This window comes from Crocuta crocuta, unplaced genomic scaffold, assembly GCF_008692635.1.
Source record: "Crocuta crocuta isolate KB4526 unplaced genomic scaffold, BGI_CrCroc_1.0 scaffold10, whole genome shotgun sequence".
Classification (NCBI taxonomy): domain Eukaryota; kingdom Metazoa; phylum Chordata; class Mammalia; order Carnivora; family Hyaenidae; genus Crocuta; species Crocuta crocuta.
Window position 1 is genome coordinate 6389915 of NW_027527551.1, and position 22841 is coordinate 6412755.

The 22841-nt window shown below is 37.5% G+C and overlaps 1 protein-coding gene across 1 annotated transcript in view; it reads left to right on the forward strand.

The window, feature by feature from the left end:
- The window catches only part of LRRC9 (leucine rich repeat containing 9), a 111925-nt gene that overhangs the window by 22057 nt on the left and 67027 nt on the right, over positions 1-22841 (forward strand). Inside the window, exons 9-14 of the mRNA XM_077768894.1 lie at positions 2450-2646; positions 3567-3698; positions 9123-9299; positions 10406-10523; positions 19168-19297; positions 21680-21802. Of these exons, the coding sequence (XP_077625020.1) occupies positions 2450-2646; positions 3567-3698; positions 9123-9299; positions 10406-10523; positions 19168-19297; positions 21680-21802 (877 nt within the window). The remainder of the gene's footprint in view (positions 1-2449; positions 2647-3566; positions 3699-9122; positions 9300-10405; positions 10524-19167; positions 19298-21679; positions 21803-22841) is intronic.

Below are 22841 nucleotides of genomic sequence, written 5' to 3' on the forward strand. Positions count from 1 at the left end.
TTTTTCATATAAGAACTTAATGTGTGTTTTTAAGGTAAGAAAATATAATTATTCTACAAATGGTGTTAGAAAAATAAACTATTTGGGAGTATGGGAATTGGATTCTTAATTTACACTTTACCAAAAACAAATGCCAGTGGGGAAAAATAGAATTAAATTTAAAAATGAAAAAACATGAAAACAACTGAAGAATATATAGATGAATATGTTTAACTGGTCTCAGCCTGCCAAATAAAAAAAAAATACTAGAAATCACAAAAGAACAGAGTGTAGATTTGATTGCAAAAAATAAATGTAAAATGCTTTGGTACTAAAAAGGATAATTGATAAAAGTAAACAGTTTTCAGCAAACATGATGGGGGCATCTGGCTGGTTCAGTTAGTAGAGTTTGTGACTCTTGATCTTGGGGTTGTGAGTTCGAGCCCCACACTGAATGTAGAGATTACTTAAAAATAAATCTTTAAAAAAAACCAGGATGGGCAAACGTGACACCCTTAGTATAAACATTCATAAATAAAACAAGGAGCAAATATTCAAATAGAAGAACTGAGCAAAGTAACTAAACTTCTGTTTTACAAAAGAAGAAATTTTAAAATGACTAATATTTGAAATAAGAGCTTAACTTTATTAATTTCCCAGTGTGAATTAAGATAACAAACAACCATTTTCATCTATACAATTGTCAGAGTATAACACATGATAGTACTCAGGCTGCTGAAGATGAGTGTGACACTACTGTACCACCGATGAAATATAATTTGGGTCATATGTATTCACAGCCTAAAAATTAAAAATGCTTGTAGCTTTTGAGCCAGTAAACCTACTGGTAGCACTCTGTTCTAAGGATTTGGATAGATATTTACATACATAAGATGTTTATCACTACACTATTAATAAGAACAAAAAATTGGAAGCTTACCTAATTGTTCAACCAGAGAGGAAGAATTATTCATTCTTATGGTAGAGTAGTATACTGCCATTAAAAACCAGGTCTTTTAGAAGATGTGATATATATACACAATGGAGTATTACTTGGTAATCAAAAAGAATGAAATCCACTTGTTGGGATGAGCCTTGGGTGTTATATGGAAACCAAAACTATGACAGAAAAAAAAAGAATGAAATCTTGCCATTTGCAACTACATGGATGGAACTAGAGGGTATTATGCTAAGCGAAATTAGAGAAAGACAAATATCATATGACTTCACTCATATGAGGACTTTAAGATACAAAACAGGTGAACATAAGGGAAGGGAAGCAAAAATAATATAAAAGCAGGGAGGGGGACAAAACATACTGGAGGGGATGTGGGAGGGGGGATGGGCTAAATGGATAAGAGGCATTAAGGAATCTAGTCCTGAAATCATTGTTGCACTATGTGCTAACTAACTTGGATGTAAATTAAAATTTTAAAATAACAAATCTTTTAAATATATTTAATACTCTTTCTAAAATAAACAGGTTTTAATTAATAATATAGTAGATATCCTTAAAGTGAAACATTAACAAAACTCATTTTTGGATAAAAAAATGAACCAGTATATGGAAATCATTTTATATCTGTTTTTATGTGCAAATGCATGTAGCAAGTAAAACCTGCAAATGTGAAAAATAATACCTGTAGATTAGATAAATGATAGACATTTTTATAAATATGCTTGATTTGTTTTTTAATAGCTGGATATAGCCATCATAGGGGTGAGGACAGATAATCAGTAAATTTCTATTTATAAAAATCTCTCCAATTCATCTTGAAATCCTACAAGGCTGGGATGAAGGCAAGGCCAGTGAGGCACTCACTGCAGACCCAAAATTTGACTGCTAAAAACCTCAGTAATCACAATAAATCACGTATAATGTAATATTTTAAAAAATACAGATGAATGCCAAAAAAGCCCATTATGGACAAGAGAAAACAAAATATCAAAATTTAAATAAAGACATTGCTATGCTGAACCATATATAGGAGATGGATGTAAAAGCAAAAGTACTCATCTCGATATACATGTTTCATATATTTTCTGTGGTTGTTTTTTTTTTCCAGAATACCAAAGTACTTAAAAGAAAATTGAAAGATTGAAAAGTAGGTGTGATAAAAGTCACATTAATTTGAAGTTTAAATATTTTATTTATACCAAAACCAGCATTTGTTATTATTTTACTTTGGCTTTAATAGAAGCCAGCTCATCACTAATATTTAAAAATCCATTTCTTTGCTCTTCCCATTTTTGATTAAAAGAACTGCCGTGTTTGAAGTATTTAAGAATGTCTCTTGGTCAAAAGAAATTGGCTGACTAAACTTGCACCAAAGTTGTAATCACACATTTGGCATCTTTTTATGCGTTTGGCCTATTTATTATCTAGATTTCTTTTTTGTTAATTTAAATTAACTATATATTTAATAATTCCACTAAAATGTTTCACTCTCTGGCACGCTGATTTCAACAGCTGGAACGGGAACTTGCCGAAAACAAGGCATCTGGCAAAGGGCGCAGTGATAGATCCAATAACAATAAAATAGCTGAACTTGAAAACTCAAAGAAGTGCGAAACTGCCACAGAAGAGCCAAATCTTCAACAGAAGATACTGACCAAACTAAATGCCTTGAATGAAAGGGTAACATTCTGGAACAAAAAACTAGATGAGTACGTTTTATGAATTGTCTAGTTCAAATTTGAAACTTGAGGGGACAGAATGTTCGAGGCTATCAGTTGAGCTCAGTTCTCTTCCTCAGGGGTAGAAAGAATTATATTATGAAGTAAAACACGGAATTATGTTTCTAGTCCCATTCCCAGTAGAGATAGACGTTATTGGTTCAAAGCTGACATAGATAGCTTTTTACAGAGGCAATGCTTAATTAGGCACAGCAGACTTCCCCCTAGTGGCTTTCTTGTCACATCACTGCTCTAGTGTCGGCAAACTAAAAATATTAGAGCTGCTACTGATGGAGAAACTCACCACATAGATCTGACTGAGCAAAGCACATACACAGTTGGCTAGAAATTGTAGAAACAAACTCTGGCTGAGTTTCAACTAGAAATGTAAAGCAGAAGATTTAGTAAGTACCAAGAATTATTTATTTACTAGGGCATTAAATGGATAAAGTTAGTTTGCCCTGTAAATACTACTACTACTATTACACCTCCTCCTCCTCCTCCTCCTAACACTTATTTCTTACTCTGTGCCAAATTCTTTGCTATGAGTTTTATATGTATTTTGCATGTAATCCTCAAAAAAAAAAAAAAGCCTTTTCAGGTGTAGGTACTATTAATATTGCCATTTTACTGAAAACCTACAGCACAAGAAGATCTGAGAGCCATAAGTGGCAGAGCCAGGACAGCCTTCTAACCTTCACATATTCTGAAGTTAACATCATTTGAGGTGGTTTTTATTGCCAGAAAGAGAATGTCTTTTACTTGGTTTAACTGTTAACACCGACCTTTCTGTATCCATTGACAAAAGCCTTGTATTTTTCATATCAGCTTTAAAAAAAATCTATTTTAACTTTAATTTTAATGTTGTGATATTTAGGTTTCTCTAATAACTTTATTTTTTTCTTAAATAGGATTGAAGCCGTTTATCGTGTTGAAGTGAAACAAAAGAAGAAAAGCCATGGCTTATTGATCCCATTGTTGTTAACTGAGTTGGAAACTGTGGGAAATATCCACTTTGAAGAAGGCACTCGATCTGATGACTGGTATGTCTGTTTGAAAGTTAGTCACAGCCTTAAAAATGATTTTAGGTGCTTAGGATCATCAGCTAAAATATCAACTTATAAAATCTTAAAATGTCTAATTTTCAAAACACATCTCGTATAGAATGTTCACCCGCTGAAAAATGGCTGTTACCCTATTTTGCCACCAATACAATTTTCTGTTTACATAATTACTATGAGCTGACCTTGAGAACATCCTAATCATAGTTCACTGCTCTTTACCCAATTTCCTGTAGCCCAAGAGCCAGAATAATTTTTTTTTAATTTTAATTTTTAAAAATTTTTTTATTTCTGAGATATAGAGACAGTGTGATCAGGGGAGGGTCAGCGAGAGAGGGAGACACAGAATCCGAATGAGGCTCCAGGCTCTGAGCCAGCTGTCAGCACAGAGCCCGACGCGGGGCTCGAACCCACTAACCGTGAGATCATGACCTGAGCCGAAGTCGGACACTCAACCGACTGAGCCACCCAGGCGGCCCCAGAATAATTTTTTCAAGTGTATGGCCAAGTATTAATTTTATAAATGTTTATATTATTCATTTCTCAACTGGACTTGGCCCTGGATTCTGAATATTGTGTGAGAAGCTAGAATAGAGAAGGACTACAGGAGCAGGACTGGCAGCAGCAAATTTCCTGGGGGTCCATAGTCAAAGTCAAACCAGTTGTCTAGAGCTGGCTAGAGTCAGGGTGCACATGGACTCTGTGAGTTAAAATAAGGCATACACTTTAAAACCAGGAATTTGGGGGAAAAGTTCATTTAGACAGAAATGGAGAGAACCACCAGAAACAGGCAGGAAACAGGAAACATACACACTTCAAAATTGAAGCCTCCTGGTACAAACAAGGAAATGGTTGTGTTGCCTCAACCTGAGAGTATAACCAGATAAAGGATTCTAAAGGGAGGAAGGATAGATGGAAGGAAGGAAGGACGGGAGGAGGAAAGAAGGAAAAGAAAGAAGGTTTGCAGCAGACAATACCACGAATTATAACTTTCACATTTCTGTAATCATTTCCTCAAAACTGGGGAGCCCATGAACAAGCCAAAGCTTGCCATAGAACCCTAGAAGCGTACTGCAAATTCGGGTGTGTGGAGAGGAAGCAGGAAGCACGTAAAGATAATGAATGGACTTGTTACATCATCCCAGAGGATTTTACTGGCAGTCAGTGTTGAAACAAACACTGACTTTTATGGAGTAAAATTCAGAATTTGCATTCACTTTTTTATAAAGAAAAATATGTGATTGTTACCGATTATTTTAAGCCAATACCCCTGATTTATAGGATGTGGCTCTGTGAGTAAGAATTTCTTAAGGGCCTTGGGGGTACTTTGGTAGAAAAGTGTGAGAAGTTCTGCCCAAGTGAGAAATAGACCTTTTAAAATGTTTTCTTTTGTATCAGTACATCCATTGCCCAGCAATTACTACTATTCACTTAACCACAATACGTGATTTTTATGTACAGAGATAGAAAGGGGATTCATCCCACTTCCCATATAAACAAATAAAGGCCTTGATTTTTCAAGTACAAAAATTGAATTCATGCAGGATGCATGAATAATTTTTCAGTCTTTCATTTATATTTGCTCAACCTAAACAGATTTATTTATTATTATTTCTGTTTTTTTTTTAACTTATTGCAGAGTAGGCTCTTTACAAAACAAGTAGATTTTAGAGAAAAATACATAAAAGCAAGATGACTAAAAAGACATTAGGTAACTATGTCAACCTGGTAGTAAATTATCTTGATGGGTTTTGATAAGAATTAACAATTGTTTACTTGATTTTAATAGTAACAACCTTGATCCATTTTAAGAAGAAAATCAAATCTATGTTGACAATATTTGAAGGATTGTTTTTTACAAACTTAGCCACCTACGCTGTGATTTTTTTTTTTAATGGATGTTAAGAAATAGCTCCTGCGGTACCTGGCTGGCTCAGTCAGTAGAGTGTGTGACTCATGTTCTTGAGGTCATGAGTTCAAGCCCCACATTGAGTGTAGTAGTGTCTGCATGTAATAGGCATTTGGTATTTGCTAATCAATCAGTAAGCATGACTAAATGATTTCCTCTGTGGTTCCTGCTCGCACACCTCCTCCAGAGAGCACTGCTTAAAACAAAATAAATGCCTTTTGTAGCAATCTGTTACCTTCAAAATGATATTCACACCCTTCACCCCAATATTCAATGGTCTTCACTGAATGGTCTTCTAACCATCCCACTTCTTTTCAAATGCCTCCAGAGGCAGCCAAACTGTGCCTCACTGCTCTTGGGACATACCTGGTGCACCACCACAAAAGTGGTTTCGTCTGTTCTGCTCCCTTCACCCAGAATGCTTTGCACCCTTGCCCTCACTCTCTATCATTGTCTGTCAAAACTTACTTTATCTTCAAGGCCAACATCAAGAGCCATCTTTTGGGAGGGATATCTTTGTCATCTTTATTAGATGAGTCATTATTATTCTTTTTGAATCTTCACAGCACTGAGTTGTATCTCTACTCTGCTATAATTTTGCCTATCCTTACCCCATTACTTTTCTGCTCCATTTGTTTATAAACTCAGTGAAGTCTATATAGAGACTGCATTTGTATACATCTTTGAATCTTTTCTATTGTGTTCACTTGCTCAGCATCCATCCACTGAGTTTCTACTATGGGCCAGATTCTATTCTAGGTGCTAGGGGTAAAAGCTATAGTTTCTGCTCTCATCCAGGCTGCCGTCTGGTGTGAGAGACTATGGTAATGAAGAGGTACTAAATTCTGGGATAATTGTTGGTCTGGAGAAGAATGACATTCAAACAAGAATGGAGATGTAGAGAAAGTTTTCTGGAAGTGGGGACATCTGAGGGAGATACTTTGATCTGAATTTTGAGGGACAGATAGAAATTAAGTATACACAGAATTAGGGGAAGGACTTCCTAGGCAGAGGAAACAGCATGTAGTAAAAAGGTATGGAACTGGTAAAATACATTTGGAGAACTACCAGTATTTCCACATGACAAGGGCCTGATCATTAAAGTGCACTGCAAGCTGGTACTTTGAATTTTGCCCTTAGACATTTGGGACCCCTTGCAGGAGAGGTATAGGAGATTTAGATATTATTCTATATAAGTTCCTACAGTTATTATTTCAGGTTCAGAATAGAAGGCATATATCTCAGGCCAGTAATGAGACGCTCCTCAGTGCATGTGGCACGTTACCAACAATGCTGTGAGAAGGAACTGATAATACGGAGAGTCACAGTACTTCCGGTCAGTGTAGGTTTGGTTCTCCCTCCTCCAGCAGCAGTATCCCAGCACTCTGTCAATGATGCCTTCTCACCGCCAGCTTGACCAGGTGACTGAATGAATGGCTTTACTTCACTAATCCCGGGTAGCACAGAGTCCATGTCCTATTAGCACAGGGGTTCTCAGTCTCCAGGGTTCTAGGAATTCTATGTGAGGAAGGCTCACCTACTGAATCTCCAGGCAGAGAAAAGCTCTATGAAAGGATTCCACTTCATGGAGTTTTCTGTGCCATTCCTCATTCTTGCATTCCTGGAAACTGAACTAGAAGCTAGGTATCGTCCATTTATCACTTCTGTCTATTCTTGCTTACTCTTCGTTACTATTTGACAAAACCTTATCTAAATAAAATGCCTACAACACTTTCTATCAGAGTATAATAATAATAACAACAACAGTAAATAGAGTGCAAGTAGTAAGGAGAGCTTCAATGGTTCCAGGACATAGTAAATAGGAGTGACTTGGACTGATTAATCCCAAGGAAAGACCACCCACAAAGAAGCTCACTTCTGTAATATCAGCCTACACCCATGCTCAGACCTTGGTTGATATGATATACCACTGAGGACCAGACATCTCATTACAGGTAAATGTGTCTGATATAGGATCACTTAGCTTCCTTTTCAAATTGATCCATTTTATTTTTCATTATTATTATTTTTTTCTATGTTTATTTATTCTTGAGAGGAACAGCGGCAGAGCATGATCAGGGGAGTGGCAGAGAGAGGGGGAGACACAGAATCTGAAATAGGCTCCAGGCTCTGAGCCGTCAGCACTGAATCCAACACGGGGCTGGAATCCACAAACCATGAGATCATGACCTGAGCTGAAATAGGACGCTTAACCTACTGAGCCACCCAGGTGCCCTCAAATTGATCCATTTTAAAATCTCATCTTAGTACAACTTCTGTGCTACTGTAAGATAGGGCATGGCCCAGTGAGGGCAGTAGAGAGCAGATGAGCACTGCTAGTACATTTTCTTGAGATCTTCACAAAGCTGGCCCCCTTTTCTCCTTCATTTCTTCACTCAAATATCTTCCCTGAAAGATGTTACCCAAGACCTATACTAAGTAGCCCCCACTCCAGTGCTTACCCCAAACATCTCTTTCTTCAAAGCACTTGTCAGTTTAGAAATGATTTTATTTATGTATTGTTTATTTTTTGGCCAATTCCTTATAATATAAGCTCCATGAGAGCAGAGATTCTGCCTCTTTCACTTCTAGCTCCCTATAGTTATGAAGTTATTGGCAGTAGTCCAAATGAGAGAGAATGGTGATTTGGAAAAGAGTAATAACAGTGATGGTGATGACATAGGGTTATATTCAGCATATTTTAGATGTAGGGCCAAACAGATTTGCCGAAGAATTGGATATTGATGAGATGGAGAGGAGGGAAGTTTCATTCCTGGGATGTCAACTTAAGCTACCAGTTGGATTCTGGTACCATATACTGAGATGGAAAACACTCAGGCAGAGTAGGCTTAGACGCAGTGATGAATTAAGTTTGAGAGACTTATTCCATATGCAAGTGAGCATACCAACTAAGCAGTTGGATGTTCAAGTAGGGGTATATCCACCTAAATTGGGTAGAGATAAAGTCTGGAAGTAAAATGTTGGGATATATCAGTATATATAAAATATATTTTTTCTATATATTACCAAGGGACTAGATGAAATCACTTAGGGATAGTATTCATGGAAACAAAAGGAGAGCCCAAGACTGATTCCTGGTGCAATCCAACATTTAGAAATCTGCCAGAGGAAAAAGAGTCAGTAAAGAAAACCATGAAGGAGCAGCCAATAAGAAGAAAGCCAAAAACATATAGTTTCACTGAAGCCAAAAAAGAAAATGTTTCAGAAATGGAGGAGTACTCAAGAAACTCACCTTTTAGTCGAAACACACATCTAATTAATAAAAACAACTCTTACTTTTATGTTTCAAAGTTTAACATCTCTTTTATTAAGGGTACCCAGTTTGAACCAAGGCAGAGCTATGATATGACAATGTATCTTTAAGCAAAAACATATAAAATATGGGCTATAACTTTTATCATATGTAACTTTGTGTTCTTGAACATTTTAAGGACAATGTGTTCTTTTCTTTGTATATATTCTGTGTTCCCATACAGGTTTAACTCCTGCTATGAACTAATTCTTTCACGTTTTTGTACCTGGGACTTCAGGCCATATGGTATTACTGGATTGAAAGTAAAACGTATTATCAAAGTTAACAACTGTATTCTGAGACTAAAATTTGAAGAGAAATTCCAGAAGTTTCTTCACAATGACGATATGCATGATTCAGAGTAAGAAGTTAAATTCCATAAGGAACATTTTTACAGAAGCCTGATTTTATTTTGCAAAAGAGTCATTCTGTTTTAAAAGTTTACTGGAGGGCCTGGGTGTCTTGGTCAGGCGTCCAACTTCGGCTGAGGTCATGATCTCACAGATTGTGGGTTTGAGCCCCGTGTGAGGCTTTGCACTAACAGCTTGGAGCCTGTTTGGGATTCTCTCTCTCCCTCTCTCTCTCTGCCCCTCCCCTGCTCACATGCTCTTTCTCTCTCTCAAAAATAAATGAACATTTTTTTTTAAACTTTTTTTTTTTTAATTTTTTATTTCTAGGAGAGAGAGAGAGAGACAGCGTGAGCAGGGGAGGGTCAGAGAGAGAGGGAGTCACAGACTGAAACAGGCTCCAGGCTCTGAGCTGGCAGTCAGCACAGAGCCCGACGCGGGGCTCAAACCCACGAACCACGAGATCATGACCTAAGCGAAAGTCGGACGCTTAACCAACTCAGCCACCCAGGCGCCCCAAATGAACATTTTTTTAAAAAGTTTACAATACTGAAAATATAACTTGTTAGTAAATATTTCCTTTTCATGCATCTCCCTGATGGCATCATAGTTTACCCACACTGGAGCTTTTCTTCTTTTTTAAGTTTTTATTTATCCATTTCAAAAGAGACAGAGAAAGGGCAAACAGGTAAGGGGCAGAGAGGGAAAATCCTAAGCATGCTCCTCACTGTTGGCACAGAGCCGAGGCAAGACTCGAACCCACAAACCTTGAGATCATGACCTGAGCCAAAGTCAGATGCTCAACCAACTGAGCCACTCAGGCATCCCTGGGGCTCTTTTTGAGACTGAGGGGGATTGGAGTCTTAGTATGACACTAGAACATTCACTGTAAATGGAAAATCTAGGGCAGGATATATAATTGTCTTGTCTATGGCTAAGCTCTTTTGAAATCAATTCTCAAACTTTTTTTTGTCTCAATTATTCTTAAGGAGCTATCGAAAGATGCTGGAATGCCTTTTTTATGTTTTTGATCCTGAAGTTACAGTGAAGAAAAAGCNATCCATGGCTAAGCTCTTTTGAAATCAATTCTCAAACTTTTTTTGTCTCAATTATTCTTAAGGAGCTATCGAAAGATGCTGGAATGCCTTTTTTATGTTTTTGATCCTGAAGTTACAGTGAAGAAAAAGCATCTGCTACAAATACTTGAAAAAGGATTCAAAGACAGTGAAACAAGCAAGGTAGCATAAAATGTCATTCAGAATAATGCTTTCTTCCTAATGAATAAAGCTCTGCCATTGGTTAGACAGGGCTTGATTCTCAATCCTTTTATCCATATTTATAGCAAACTTCTGCTATTTCACAGAAAGCTTGGTGCTAGAAAGTATAGCATCTTCCTTCTTTGGATTATACCACAGTAAGTCCATCAGTTACTTTATCTGCCAGACTAATATTTCTGGGTATCCTATTTTCATGCTGTGACCCTTTTGCTAATGATCTTGAAATCTGTTTATCTAATCTGTTTTAAACACTGAGGCCTTCTCCATCTTGAAAAAAAATCCATTCACTGAACACTGCTATGCATTCTGGTTGTCATCCTGATTTTCTTTCTCTCTTAACTGCCACCGCCTCTTTATTCTCTACTTCTCTTTGTCTACACCTTGCTCCCTGGTCACTCTGAGCTCCCACATATCCAGTCACCCTTTCTCTGGCTTCCAGTCTCTTGCTGAGGCAGCTGTAATGCCCTGTTATAGAGCAGTGCTTCCTCACCCCTTTCACATCATGGCACACACAAAAATGATAATATTGCTGCATTTAAATCCTGGCTTTCCTACTCAGCAGCTATGTGACTCCACCTCTCTTTGCCTGTTTCTTCCTCTCTATAAAATGAAGGTAATAATATCTACTTCACAGAGTTGTGGTTAGCATTTAATGAGGTATGCATTAAAAAGTTCTTGGATACTGGCGCCTTCATGTTCATAAGACCATTACTCATAGTAGCCAAAAAGTCAAAACAATCCAAATGCCCATCAAGAGATGAATGGATAAAGAAAATATGATATAGCCATACAATGGCATATTAGTCAGCCATAAAAAGGATTTAAATTCTGATACATTTTGATATGTGGTTCAACCTTGAAAGCATTATGCTAAGTGAAAGAAGCAAAATACAAATGGACAACTATTGTGTGATTCCACTTATATGCGGTACCTAGAATAGGCAAATTGGTAGAGACAGAAAGTAGAATAGAGGTTAGCAGGGGATGAGGAGGATGGAAGGATAGGGAGTCATTATTTAATGGCTTCTACGGGGATGCTGAAAATTTCTGGAAATGAATAGTGATGATGATTGCGCAACACTGTAAATGTACTCCATGCCAATGAATTGTACACTTTAAAATGGTAGTTTTACTTCATATACTTTTTACTGTAATAAAAAAAAACCCACTAAAACAGCATTCCAGCCACTCAGTGGAGAATGGATTGACGAGAGTAGGAGCTGATGACGGGGGATTTCTAAGGGGGTGCTGTGGCAGCAGGCCAGAGGTATGGGCTTCAGCAGGCTGGTATGGCGAAGGTGCCCTCATGTGCTTTCTGGAAGAGAAGACAGAAGGGGGGGGGGGATAAAGGATTTTAAAAGGTAGAGTGGAGTTCAGGGTGATTCCAGAGAACTATGAACCATCATGAGCTTGAAGGTGGGTAGACAGATGAGGCTCACATTTCTGTGTGTTTCCTGCTTGCCTGAAGCTGTGCTAGGGCCTTATCTCCCGCCTCTCCTTTAGGAGATGCGGTATCTAATCCTTCAATAGCCAGCTATCCAGTGTGGGAGCCACCACCCACATGTGACCGCTGAGCATTTGTGACAAGTCAGAATTGAGATGTGCTAAAAATTTTAAATAAATACCAGTTTTTAAACACTTGGTATAGAAAAGAGATTATAATTTCTTATACTGATTACATATTGAAATGATAATATATCAGATATATTAGATTAAATAGAATGTATTATCAAAATTTACCCAGAAAGTTGTTGGACCAATTCCTGGCACATAGAAAATTTTGGGGGTTTTTTTGTTTGTTTTGGTTTGTTTGTTTTTGGGTTTTTTTTAAGTTTTTATTTAAATTCCAGCTGCCATACATATTAGTTTCAGGAGTACAAAAGAGTGATTCAACACTTCCCCCGTGCTCCCCATGCTCCTCACAAGTGCACTGCTTAATCTCCATCACTGACTTTACCCAGCCCCCCACCCACCTCCCCTCTGGTAACCATCAGTATATTCTTTATAGTTAAGAGTCTGTTTCTTGGTTTGCCTCTCTTTTTCCCCCCTCTATGCTCATTTGTTTTGTTTCACAAATTCCATATTAGAGTGAAATCTTTTTTTTTTATTTTTTATTTTTTAATTTTTTTTAATGTTTTTATTTATTTCTAGGAGAGAGAGAGACAGCATGAGCAGGGGAGGGTCAGAGAGAGAGGGAGTCACAGACTGAAACAGGCTCCAGGCTCTGAGCTGGCAGTCAGCACAGAGCCCGACGCGGGGCCCGAACCCACAAACCGCGAGATCATGACCTAAGCGAAAGTCGGACGCTTAACCGACTAAGCCACCCAGGCGCCCCTAGAGTGAAATCTTATGGCATTTGCCTTTCTCTGACTGACTTATTGCACACAGCTTAATACTTTCTAGCTCCTAGTACTCAGCCATAAAAAAGAACATAATTTTGCCATTTGCAGTGAGGTGGATGGAGCTAGAGAGTATTATGCTGAGTGCAATAAGTCAATCAGAGAAAGATAAATATCATGATTTCATAGAAAATTTTAAAATAAGATTTACCACTATTCTGTGAAGTATTTGATAATATTGATTGCTCTTTCCATTTTGAAACTCCCCTTTGGCATCCATGATATTACACTAATGTTATTCTTCTATTTTTCTGGCTGTCCTGTCTTTGTTTTCTTTTAATTCTTCCTCTTCCCTCTAAACATGAGAATACCACAAGATTAAGGTTTAATAATCTCTTTCTTCTCCACACACTATCAATTACTCTCATTGTTAAAATCTTAGGAATGGCGAAGTCTAATTGGCTAGAAAAATCATTGTGTAACATGTAGAGCTAATAAACTATATTTTTATGCTATTATGTGCACACAGGAAATAAAGATAAATGTTTATGCACTGCATCGTTTAAGATGGGATAAGATTAAAAACATGAGCTGTGTAAGCAGTTGAGAAGACAGCTTTGGCTTAGGTTGGCAGTGACTTTGTAAGGCAGAGTCTGGCTGGCAGGAAGGGAAGATAGGATAGGACACTCTCTTTGATGCCCAAGGACTTGGTCAATAGACTTAAGGAATATCATTTATTCCACTTTGGTTTTCTCCAAAGTGTACGTCCTCAGCCAGCCCGCCTCCTGCTCTCTGCTCTGACACCCACAGCTGCCATCCCTACATAATTAATCTGTTTTATCTCCTTATACAGTATGTCTAAAACCAGCCTTTAATCTTTTGCCCATAAGCAACTCTCTCCCTGCTTTCTTCTCTTATTTCTACCAACAATGCTGTCATTCTCTTCACTGACCAGGTTCAAAGCTTTGAAATTCTGCCTGACCTCTCCCTTTTTCATCATCCCTCTATCTAATCATTTACCATTTGTAGTGACTCTTCCTTTACCATATCACTTTGCATTCTTCCTTTCCCTCCTTGTTTCTACTGCCTGCCACCACTTAGAACATTCCGTCTAATCTTTGCCAATGGTTTCCTAATAGGCAACTCTGCCCTTGGTCTTCCCTCTATTCTTTTCACCTTTAAAAAGATAGACAAATTAATCTTTCCTAAGACATTATTTTCATAGCACACACTGCATTGTTCTCATGATGAAAATCCTTCAGTAGCTTCCCATTACTCATGATAATGAAGTCCAAATCCCTCAAAATCTAGCTTCAACCAAACTCCCTATTACCAAATACAACAAATATTCCAAATGAAGTATGTATTTTCTTTGTGATTCTCCTAAATATACCTCAGTGCCATGCCTCCTTTTGATGAAATGCTCTTTCCCTACTTTTTCCTTTTGGCAAACTTACCCTTCGAGTCTAGGCTCAAGGACTTCCTCCTTTGCAAAGCCTTTCCTGAGTTCTCAAATAGTAGGAGCCCTCTTACCTAGTTTACAAGTTTATCAGAAAATCCACTAAAATGGAGAACTAGGGTGCCCAGGTGGTTCAGTTGGAAGAGCAGCGACTCTTGATTTCGGGATTGTGAGTTTGAGCCCCGCATTCGGTGTAGAGTTCACTTAAATAAATAAAACTTTAAAAAAATGGAGAACTTTATATAAATTATTTACTTAAGGAACACTTTATCAAACTTAATATGTATGCTGCTGAAGCGAGCACTCCTTTAGCAAACTTAAAACATATAAACTTACATTTCATTCATCTATCTTTTTACATGGGGCCAAAGCCTTTGAACGTGAGGTTGAAATTCCCAATGATATTTCTTACATCAGGCCATAACCATATTACATATTAGTTTCAGTTTCTTTAAAGTTGAGCATGAACTTGAGTGCAAAAATCAATCTAGTTTTAGTTTGTATAATCCCCTCTGCCACCACCAAACTTTTGTATTTGCCTCGTCTATACAAGCTGTAACAGAAGCTTTTAATGATTAGTCTCTACAGAATCTTACCAGCACTTTCCACTTAGTTTTCATAGAAAAAACTCATTCTTTCTCATGTTTCATTGTTTTATTTCATGTGTATAATTTTTTTTTTTTTTTAATTTCTAGGAGAGAGAGAGACAGCGTGAGCAGGGGAGGGTCAGAGAGAGAGGGAGTCACAGACTGAAACAGGCTCCAGGCTCTGAGCTGGCAGTCAGCACAGAGCCTGACGCGGGGCTTGAACCCACGAACCGTGAGATCATGACCCAAGCGAAAGTCGGACGCTCAACCGACTAAGCCACCCAGGCGCCCCACATGTGTATAATTTCAATAACAAATAAACTGGTACCAAAAAATTCAGTAATAAATTAACTGACTTTTTATAAGCATACAACACAGCTGGATGAAACAGAAGTACATCATTTTTTTTAATGTTTTTTTTTTTTTTTTCTAGGAGAGAGAGAGAGAGACAGAGACAGAGACAGCATGAGCAGGGGAGGGTCAGAGAGAGAGGGAGTCACAGACTGAAACAGGCTCCAGGCTCTGAGCTGGCTGTCAGCACAGAGCCCGACGCGGGGCGCGAACCCACGAACCGCGAGATCATGACCTAAGCGAAAGTCGGACGCTTAACCGACTAAGCCACCTAGGCGCCCCATCATCATTTTTAAAAATTTTTATTATTGAAGTATAGTTGACATACAGTGTTATAGTAGTTTCTGGTGTACAACATAGTGATTCAACAATTCTTTACATTACTTAGTGTTCACTAGAATAAGTACAATCACTATCTGTCACCATACAATGTTACTAACAGTATTATTGACTATATTCCCAATGCTAGAACATCAATATTTTTTAAGTACCCTCTTATCCTTGAATTGTCACCATACTGTGGGGTTTAGAAAGGATGGAAGATACTACTTAATCCTGTGAGCCAGTTAGTGGAAGCTGGTTAAGTAGCAATCAGTGGCAGCTGAGAATGTTATTGTAACACATTTGTTATATTGAAATACAATGAGGAGGAGTTAAGATGGCAGAGAAGGGGGGGACCCTGGCTTTTCTCATCCCTCAAACACAACTGTACTGAGGGTAGGTCTGGAACATCCAGGAAATCGATCTGTGGAGTAGCAGAAAGATCTCCACAGCAATCGTGGTGTGCAACTCTCTACAAGACTTTGAGGACAGGGACTTTCTTTAGAGGTTCTTAGTGGAAATCTGTTGAATGAATGATGGATAGTTGAATAGATGGATAGATAACAATCACACCTGTTTATATAAGTTCATATGCTTTCTCCTCTTCAAAAGACTTTCCCTTAACATTCCTGATTATTGGAATTATGTCTAATCTTCAAAGCCTAGCAATGATCCCTAACCTCTACAAAGATGGTTCTTAAAAACGTTCCATTTAAAAAAGATCTGATGGGGCGCCTGGGTGGCTTAGTCAGTTAAACGTCCGACTTTCACTTANAGAAATAAATAAAAATTAAAAAAAAAAAAGATCTGATACGACACATCTTGTGACGGTTTGTATTTTTTAATGTTTATTTATTTATGCTGAGAGAGAGAAAAAGAGTACACAAGCACGAGCAGGGTAGGGGCAGAGGGCGAGGGAGAGAGCAAATCCCAAGCAGCTCCATGCTCAGCGTGGAGCCCGACACAGAAATGGCTCTCACGGGATCATGTGAGATGATAACCTGAGCTAAAATCATGAGTTGGACACTTAACTGGTTGAGCCACCCAGGCACCATGTGATGGTATTTTTAATTACTGGGTATAGTTTCCATCTTCCCCCCTTTTTCTTTTTTTCTTTCTTTTTTTTTTTTTTACATTTTCTGATTCTATTTTTTGTTATCTATTTACTTTTAAAATAATTTTTAACCATAAATTTACTCTTTAATCCCTGTTTGCTAATTCCCCATTCTCCCACCTACCTTCCTTCTGATAGCTATCAGTTTGTTCTCAGTTAACAGTCTGTTTCTTAATTTCTCTCTCTCTTTTTCCTTTGCTTGTTTATTTTGTTTCTTAAATTCCACATATGAGTGAAATCATAGGATATTTGTCTTCCCCTCTGACTGATTTATTTCACTTAGCATTATACTCTCTAGATCCATCCATGGCACAAGTGGCAAGATTTTATTATCTTTTATTCCACTGTGCATATATACTTATACTTTGTCCATTCATCTATGGGGGCACCCTTGGACTGCTTCCATAGTTTAGCTATTGTAAATAATCCTGCATAAACTTGGGGGTTCAAGAATCATTTTGAATTAGTGTTTTTATTTTGTGTGTGCAAATATCCAGTAGTGTGATTACTGGACTGTAGGGTAGTTCTATTTTTAACACTTTGAGGAACCTCCATACGGTTTTCCACAGTGGCTGCCCCAGAGTGCGTTCCCACCAACAGTGCAAGAGGGTTCCTTTTTCTCCACACCCTTCCCAACACTTGTTTCTTGTATTGTTGATTTTAGCCTTTCTGACAAGTGTGAGTTGATCTCTCATTGTAGTTTTCATTTGCATCTCCCTGATGATGAATGATGTTGAGCATCAATTTATGAGTCTGTTGGCCATCTGTAGATCTTTTTTGGAGAAACATCTGTTCATGCCTTCTGCCCATTTTTTAATTGGATTATTGCTTTTGGGTATTGAGTTTTATAAATACTATATATATTCTGGATACTAACTCTTTATTGGGTAAATCATTTGCAAATATCTTCTCTCATTTAGTAGTTGATTGTTCCCTTTACTGTGCAGAAACTTGTTCTTTTGATGTAGTCCCAACAGTTTATTTTTGTTTCTATTTCCCTTGCCTAGGAGACATACCTAGAAAAATGTTGCTATAGGCAATGTCAGAGAGATTACTGCCTGTGCTGTCTTCACTATCTTCCCTCTCTTACTTGAGGGCCAAGACTATGCTATAGCTGCACAATGTCATGAACATAGCTTGTATCTAACGAATAGTTAGTGATGTTCATTGGAAATCTGAGAAGGTTATATTTACTGGGATGTGGAATTTATAGTAACATGAGCAACTTTTTAGTATTTATTTTTTAAAAATCTCTTTGGTGGGGGGTGGGGAGCATGCCTGGGTGGCTCTGTCAGTTGAGCATCCAACTTCAGCTCAGGTCATGATCTCGCAGTCGTGAGTTCAAGCCTTGCCTTGGGCTCTGTCCTAACAGCTGAGCTTGTCCCCCCCCCCTCAGAAATAAATAAACATTAAAAAAATTAAAAACCTCTTTGGTAACAGCTTTTAATAAGAAAAAATAAATAAGCAATTCAGCATTTATAGAAAACATATGGAGAAGCAGACCTGAGTTCAAAGTAAGACTTTGCTAACTTCTACTTCTGTCCTTGGAGAGATTATATAATCTCTCTTGGCTCTAGGTTTTCTACTACTAAAAGTAGGGATTTTGTTTGTTTTTCAGAGCTTTCATAGCAAGTAATATGAATTTTACTGTATTTCTATTTTTTTTTTTTTTTAGTTTTAGAGTTTATTTTGAGAGAGAGAGTGAAAGCATGAGCAGGGAGGGGCAGAGAGAGAGGTGAGAGCAAGACTCCCAAGCAGGCTCTGCACTGTCAGCACAGAGCCTGATCCAGTGCTCAAACTCAGGAACTGTGAGATCACAACCTGAGCTGAAGTCGGACGCTTAACCAACTTAGCCACCCAGGGCACCCCTGTATTACTGTATTTCTGCTAAAACATTTTCAAGAAATAAATCTAGTCCCAATGCAAACTAAGATTTCTATGCATTAGCACAATGAGATGTATCTGGAAAGATGTGTAGATTATTAAACCAAGAACACTATTTATACCAAATCTTTATCTGTATATCTGTGTTTATCTACATATCACATATAAGTAAGAACCTTCACTGATATAATATCCCACAGGAGTTTCTTTTTTGGAATTTACCTGATTACTAGTGGAGTATCATTGAAAATGTGTAAAATTATAGCTCCTGTGCCACACAGTGTTGTCAATCTTGACTCTAGCTGCTTTTACAGGAACAAATATTCTATATCACTTTTCATAAACCTATTTGCATATAAATTTAAAGCATATTATATAAATGGCCTTACAGAATGAAGTTGCACCTGAAGTTTATCTACTACTTTTCAGTGAATCTAGCCTTTTTTTTTTTTTGCCCAGACACATAAACATAAACTAATAAACCATCTGTACTGAAGCTGAAGTATTGTCAGTTTTATAAAAATACTCAGACTTTGTTTTTTCTTTGCAGTCGCCTCTCAGAAAAGAAGCTGTTATTCTTGCTAACAGCCTAACTATGTGTGAGTGTCCCAGAATTGAATTTCTACAGCAAATGTTCAAAGATGAGAAGAACTCTCCCGAGCATGAGCTCTTCAGGCATGGTAATACAAATATACAGTATTTCTGAACTTTTTAGTTCTAAGTCTTTGTTAATTACTTTCATGATATTTTTAATACGTGGCTTTATCAATCAGGAAGGTTTTCCAGAAACTATTTTATTTAGTATTTACCAGTGTAGTGATATATGACTTTCTGATCTGTAACTTCACAACTTGTGAACAAATACTTAGTGATTATTGTGTCAACATCAATAGGATGGGACTCGTTTGTTACTCATATATATTTTTAAAACTTTTTAATGTTTTATTTATTTTTGGAAGAGAGAGAGACAGTGAGCAGGGAAGGGTCAGAGAGAAAGGGAGACACAGAATCTGAAGATAGGCTCCAGGCTCTGGACTAGCTGTTAGCACAGAGCCTGATGCAGGGCTCAAATCCACAAACCTTGAGATCATGACCTGAGCCGAAGTCGGAGGCTTAACCGACTGGGCCCTCCAGGCGCCCCTGTTACTCATATTTATTCCAGTTTATATGAAACAGGCACTTTTCACAGTCTGGTTTTGTTCATTCAAGGGCCAACCTGAGCCTAGGGTCTTCCTACTGCATGGCCAACTTAGCTCCTCTCTGTCTGCTTTTGTTCATTAATTTGCATCCTAAAAATAAACTCAATATATCTGTGTTTTACACACACATACACACCACCCCAAATTCACAGGAAAGAGAAAAGAGAACTTGGCGCAATTATGCAGTATGGGGCGCCTGGGTGGCTTAGTCGGTTAAGCGTCCGACTTTCACTTAGGTCATGATCTCGCGGTTCGTGGGTTCGAGCCCCGCGTCAGGCTCTGTGCTGACTGCCAGCTCAGAGCCTGGAGCCTGTTTCAGTCTATGACTCCCTCTCTCTCTGACCCTCCCCTGCTCACGCTGTCTCTCTCTCTCTCCTAGAAATAAATAAAAACATTAAAAAAAAAATTAAAAAAAAATTATGCAGTAATCATTATACCAAGCACTTGGGAAGGCATGCCTTATGTGTCCTTAATCATTTTAAGAGAAGATAAGAAAAGCTGGTTGTAAATTTAAAACTGGCTAAAGACAAACTGTGTAGGGTATAGATTTCTTTATAAATTGCCTCACAGAAGATAAACTTTTGGTACTTTATTCAAATGATCAGTAGTTTATTTGCATCTTAAATATATAGATAAATAAAAGCATACGAGCCAATTTGCAGGACACTTCCGGGAGAAGTTCCCTCATAAATTGAGGAAAAGTTCAGCTCATCAGGTCCTGTTGCCTCGCCCTCCCACTGTCCGTACGTCAGTCCCACCAGTGTTATGAAATGTTCACTGTATGTTAGGCACTTGGTAGCAATATGGATACAGTCTATGCAAACTAGACACAGTTGCTCCTTTATGGTACTGACAAACATTAATAATCACACAAATAAATGTAAAATTACAATTTTCATAACATAACAATTTTATAACAGAGATTAAATATTAGTGAATATTACCAAAAAATATATAATAAGGAGAACTGACCTGGTCAGGGAGTAAGGGACACCTATTCTTTGGTCTCCACTATACAAGCTACTGAAGACTGGGCAGTCAGAAATTTGGTTAACTTAAGTCTGTAAGAGTGAAATTCTAGGTTCCAGACTACAGCTCTGCTAAGATTATTCATGTTGAACTACATGTGTCTTACAGTCTTTCATTCAGTTAATAATAATCAGAAAATTAAGCATATTATTGAATATAGAAAGAACTCCTTATTTAAAAAACTCTTTGCTTCTTTTCTCTCATGCTTCTCCATTCTCGTCTTAAGAAACACCTCATCATGTTTTTCTAGATTCTTCTGAAATGCTTCCCAAAACAATTAGATTCTATCAACTTGCATTTTATAACTTGCACATAGTATTAAAAAAAAGTCACCTGAATGTTTTGCCTAGTGATTACAAGTCACATTACATGATTCAGTGACTCCTAGAGCTCCTTAGGATTGAGGGAATGCAAAGGTTCTTTAGGAATCTAAAGGGAAAAAATGTTTATCTGTTTAGTAGACATGTATTAAGTGCCTCCCATGATCTAAGTGATGTGCCAGGTGATGATAATTCAGAGATGAATTTTTACCCTGTTAATAACAACAACAGAAAGTTTCTTACTTTAAATTGCTTAATAAAAAACATTATTTTCTTTCCATCTTCCTTTTCTGTAAAGCTTTGCTTTAATCACAGGAATCCTCTTTTATAATTATTTCATTTGTTCAACAAATATTTACTGAGCTTCTGTTTTGCTCTACAATGACAAACAAGGTAGCAAGGATCTCCGCGCTTCTTACAGAACATATAGTCAAGTCTGGGACTAATAAGGAAGGTGATATGGGAAAATTACTAAAATGAATTATTGTTAAAATGATTTTTTATTCATATTTAGGCATCCTGCTCATTACAAAGGTTTTCCTTGGCCAGAGTGTTCAGGCTCATGAACAGGACTCCATCAATCAAGCTAACTATCCAATGGTTAATTCAGTGTTCATTCCTCGAAAGTATTTACTAAGTATGTCTGCCATAAAAAGAGAAACGTGCTTTAATTTTCCTGAATAGATGTAGAGAGCTTAAACTCTACCTAACAAAGCTTGTAAACTTTTCTAAAAAAATCTATTGCTGGCTACTAATGAACTTCTATTTTTATGTTCCCTGCTTCAATGACATTATGTATGTGTGTAGATTTTTAATTTTGTGAACTTTTTTCTTTGAGAGGGAGAACATGAGCGGAGGAGAGGGGCAGAGGGAGGGGAACAGAGAGAATCTTAAGCAGGTTCCATGCTCACCCTGGAGCCTGATATGGGGCTGGACCCTGGGATCTTGACCTAAGCTGAAGTTGAAAGTTGGGTGCTTAACCGACTGAGCCACCAAGGTCACCCTTGTAAACTTCTATTTTATATTTACACACCCATGCATATTTTTATATGAAATTTCATGCATTTTATACATATACTATATATGTATTTTATGTTATATGAATATTATATACACATATATGATATGATACATATATCACATGTATTTCATATATAATATATATTGCATGTATATTCTATGTATTTCATGTATTTATATGTATTTCAAGAGATAAACCCATCCTTTTTTTTTGAGAGAGAGAGCAAGCATGAGCAGGAAAGGGGAAGAGAGAGAAAGGGGGAGAGAGAATCTTAAGCAAGCTCCACAGTCAATGTGGAGCCTAATGTGGGGCTCAGATCATGATCCAAGGGTCATGGTCATGGTCACCCTTGGATCATGATCTGAGCCAAAACCAAGAGTCGGAGACTTAACCAACTGAGCCACCCAGGCATCCCAAAACCCACTCACTTTTAACAACAAAGGTTTTTGAGTAATACATTTGTCAAAAGTATATGGCCACACATTGAATAGGAAAAAGACAAAGTATGAAAAGGATATGATGGATAAAATGAAACCCTACTAGTCTATGTATTGAAAGGGTGACTAGTAATTTCTCGAATTAAGAAACTGGTCACTTTATTCAAAGTCTACTAATTTAAATTTTAATTACATCTAAAATTACTTTAGTAGCAAGG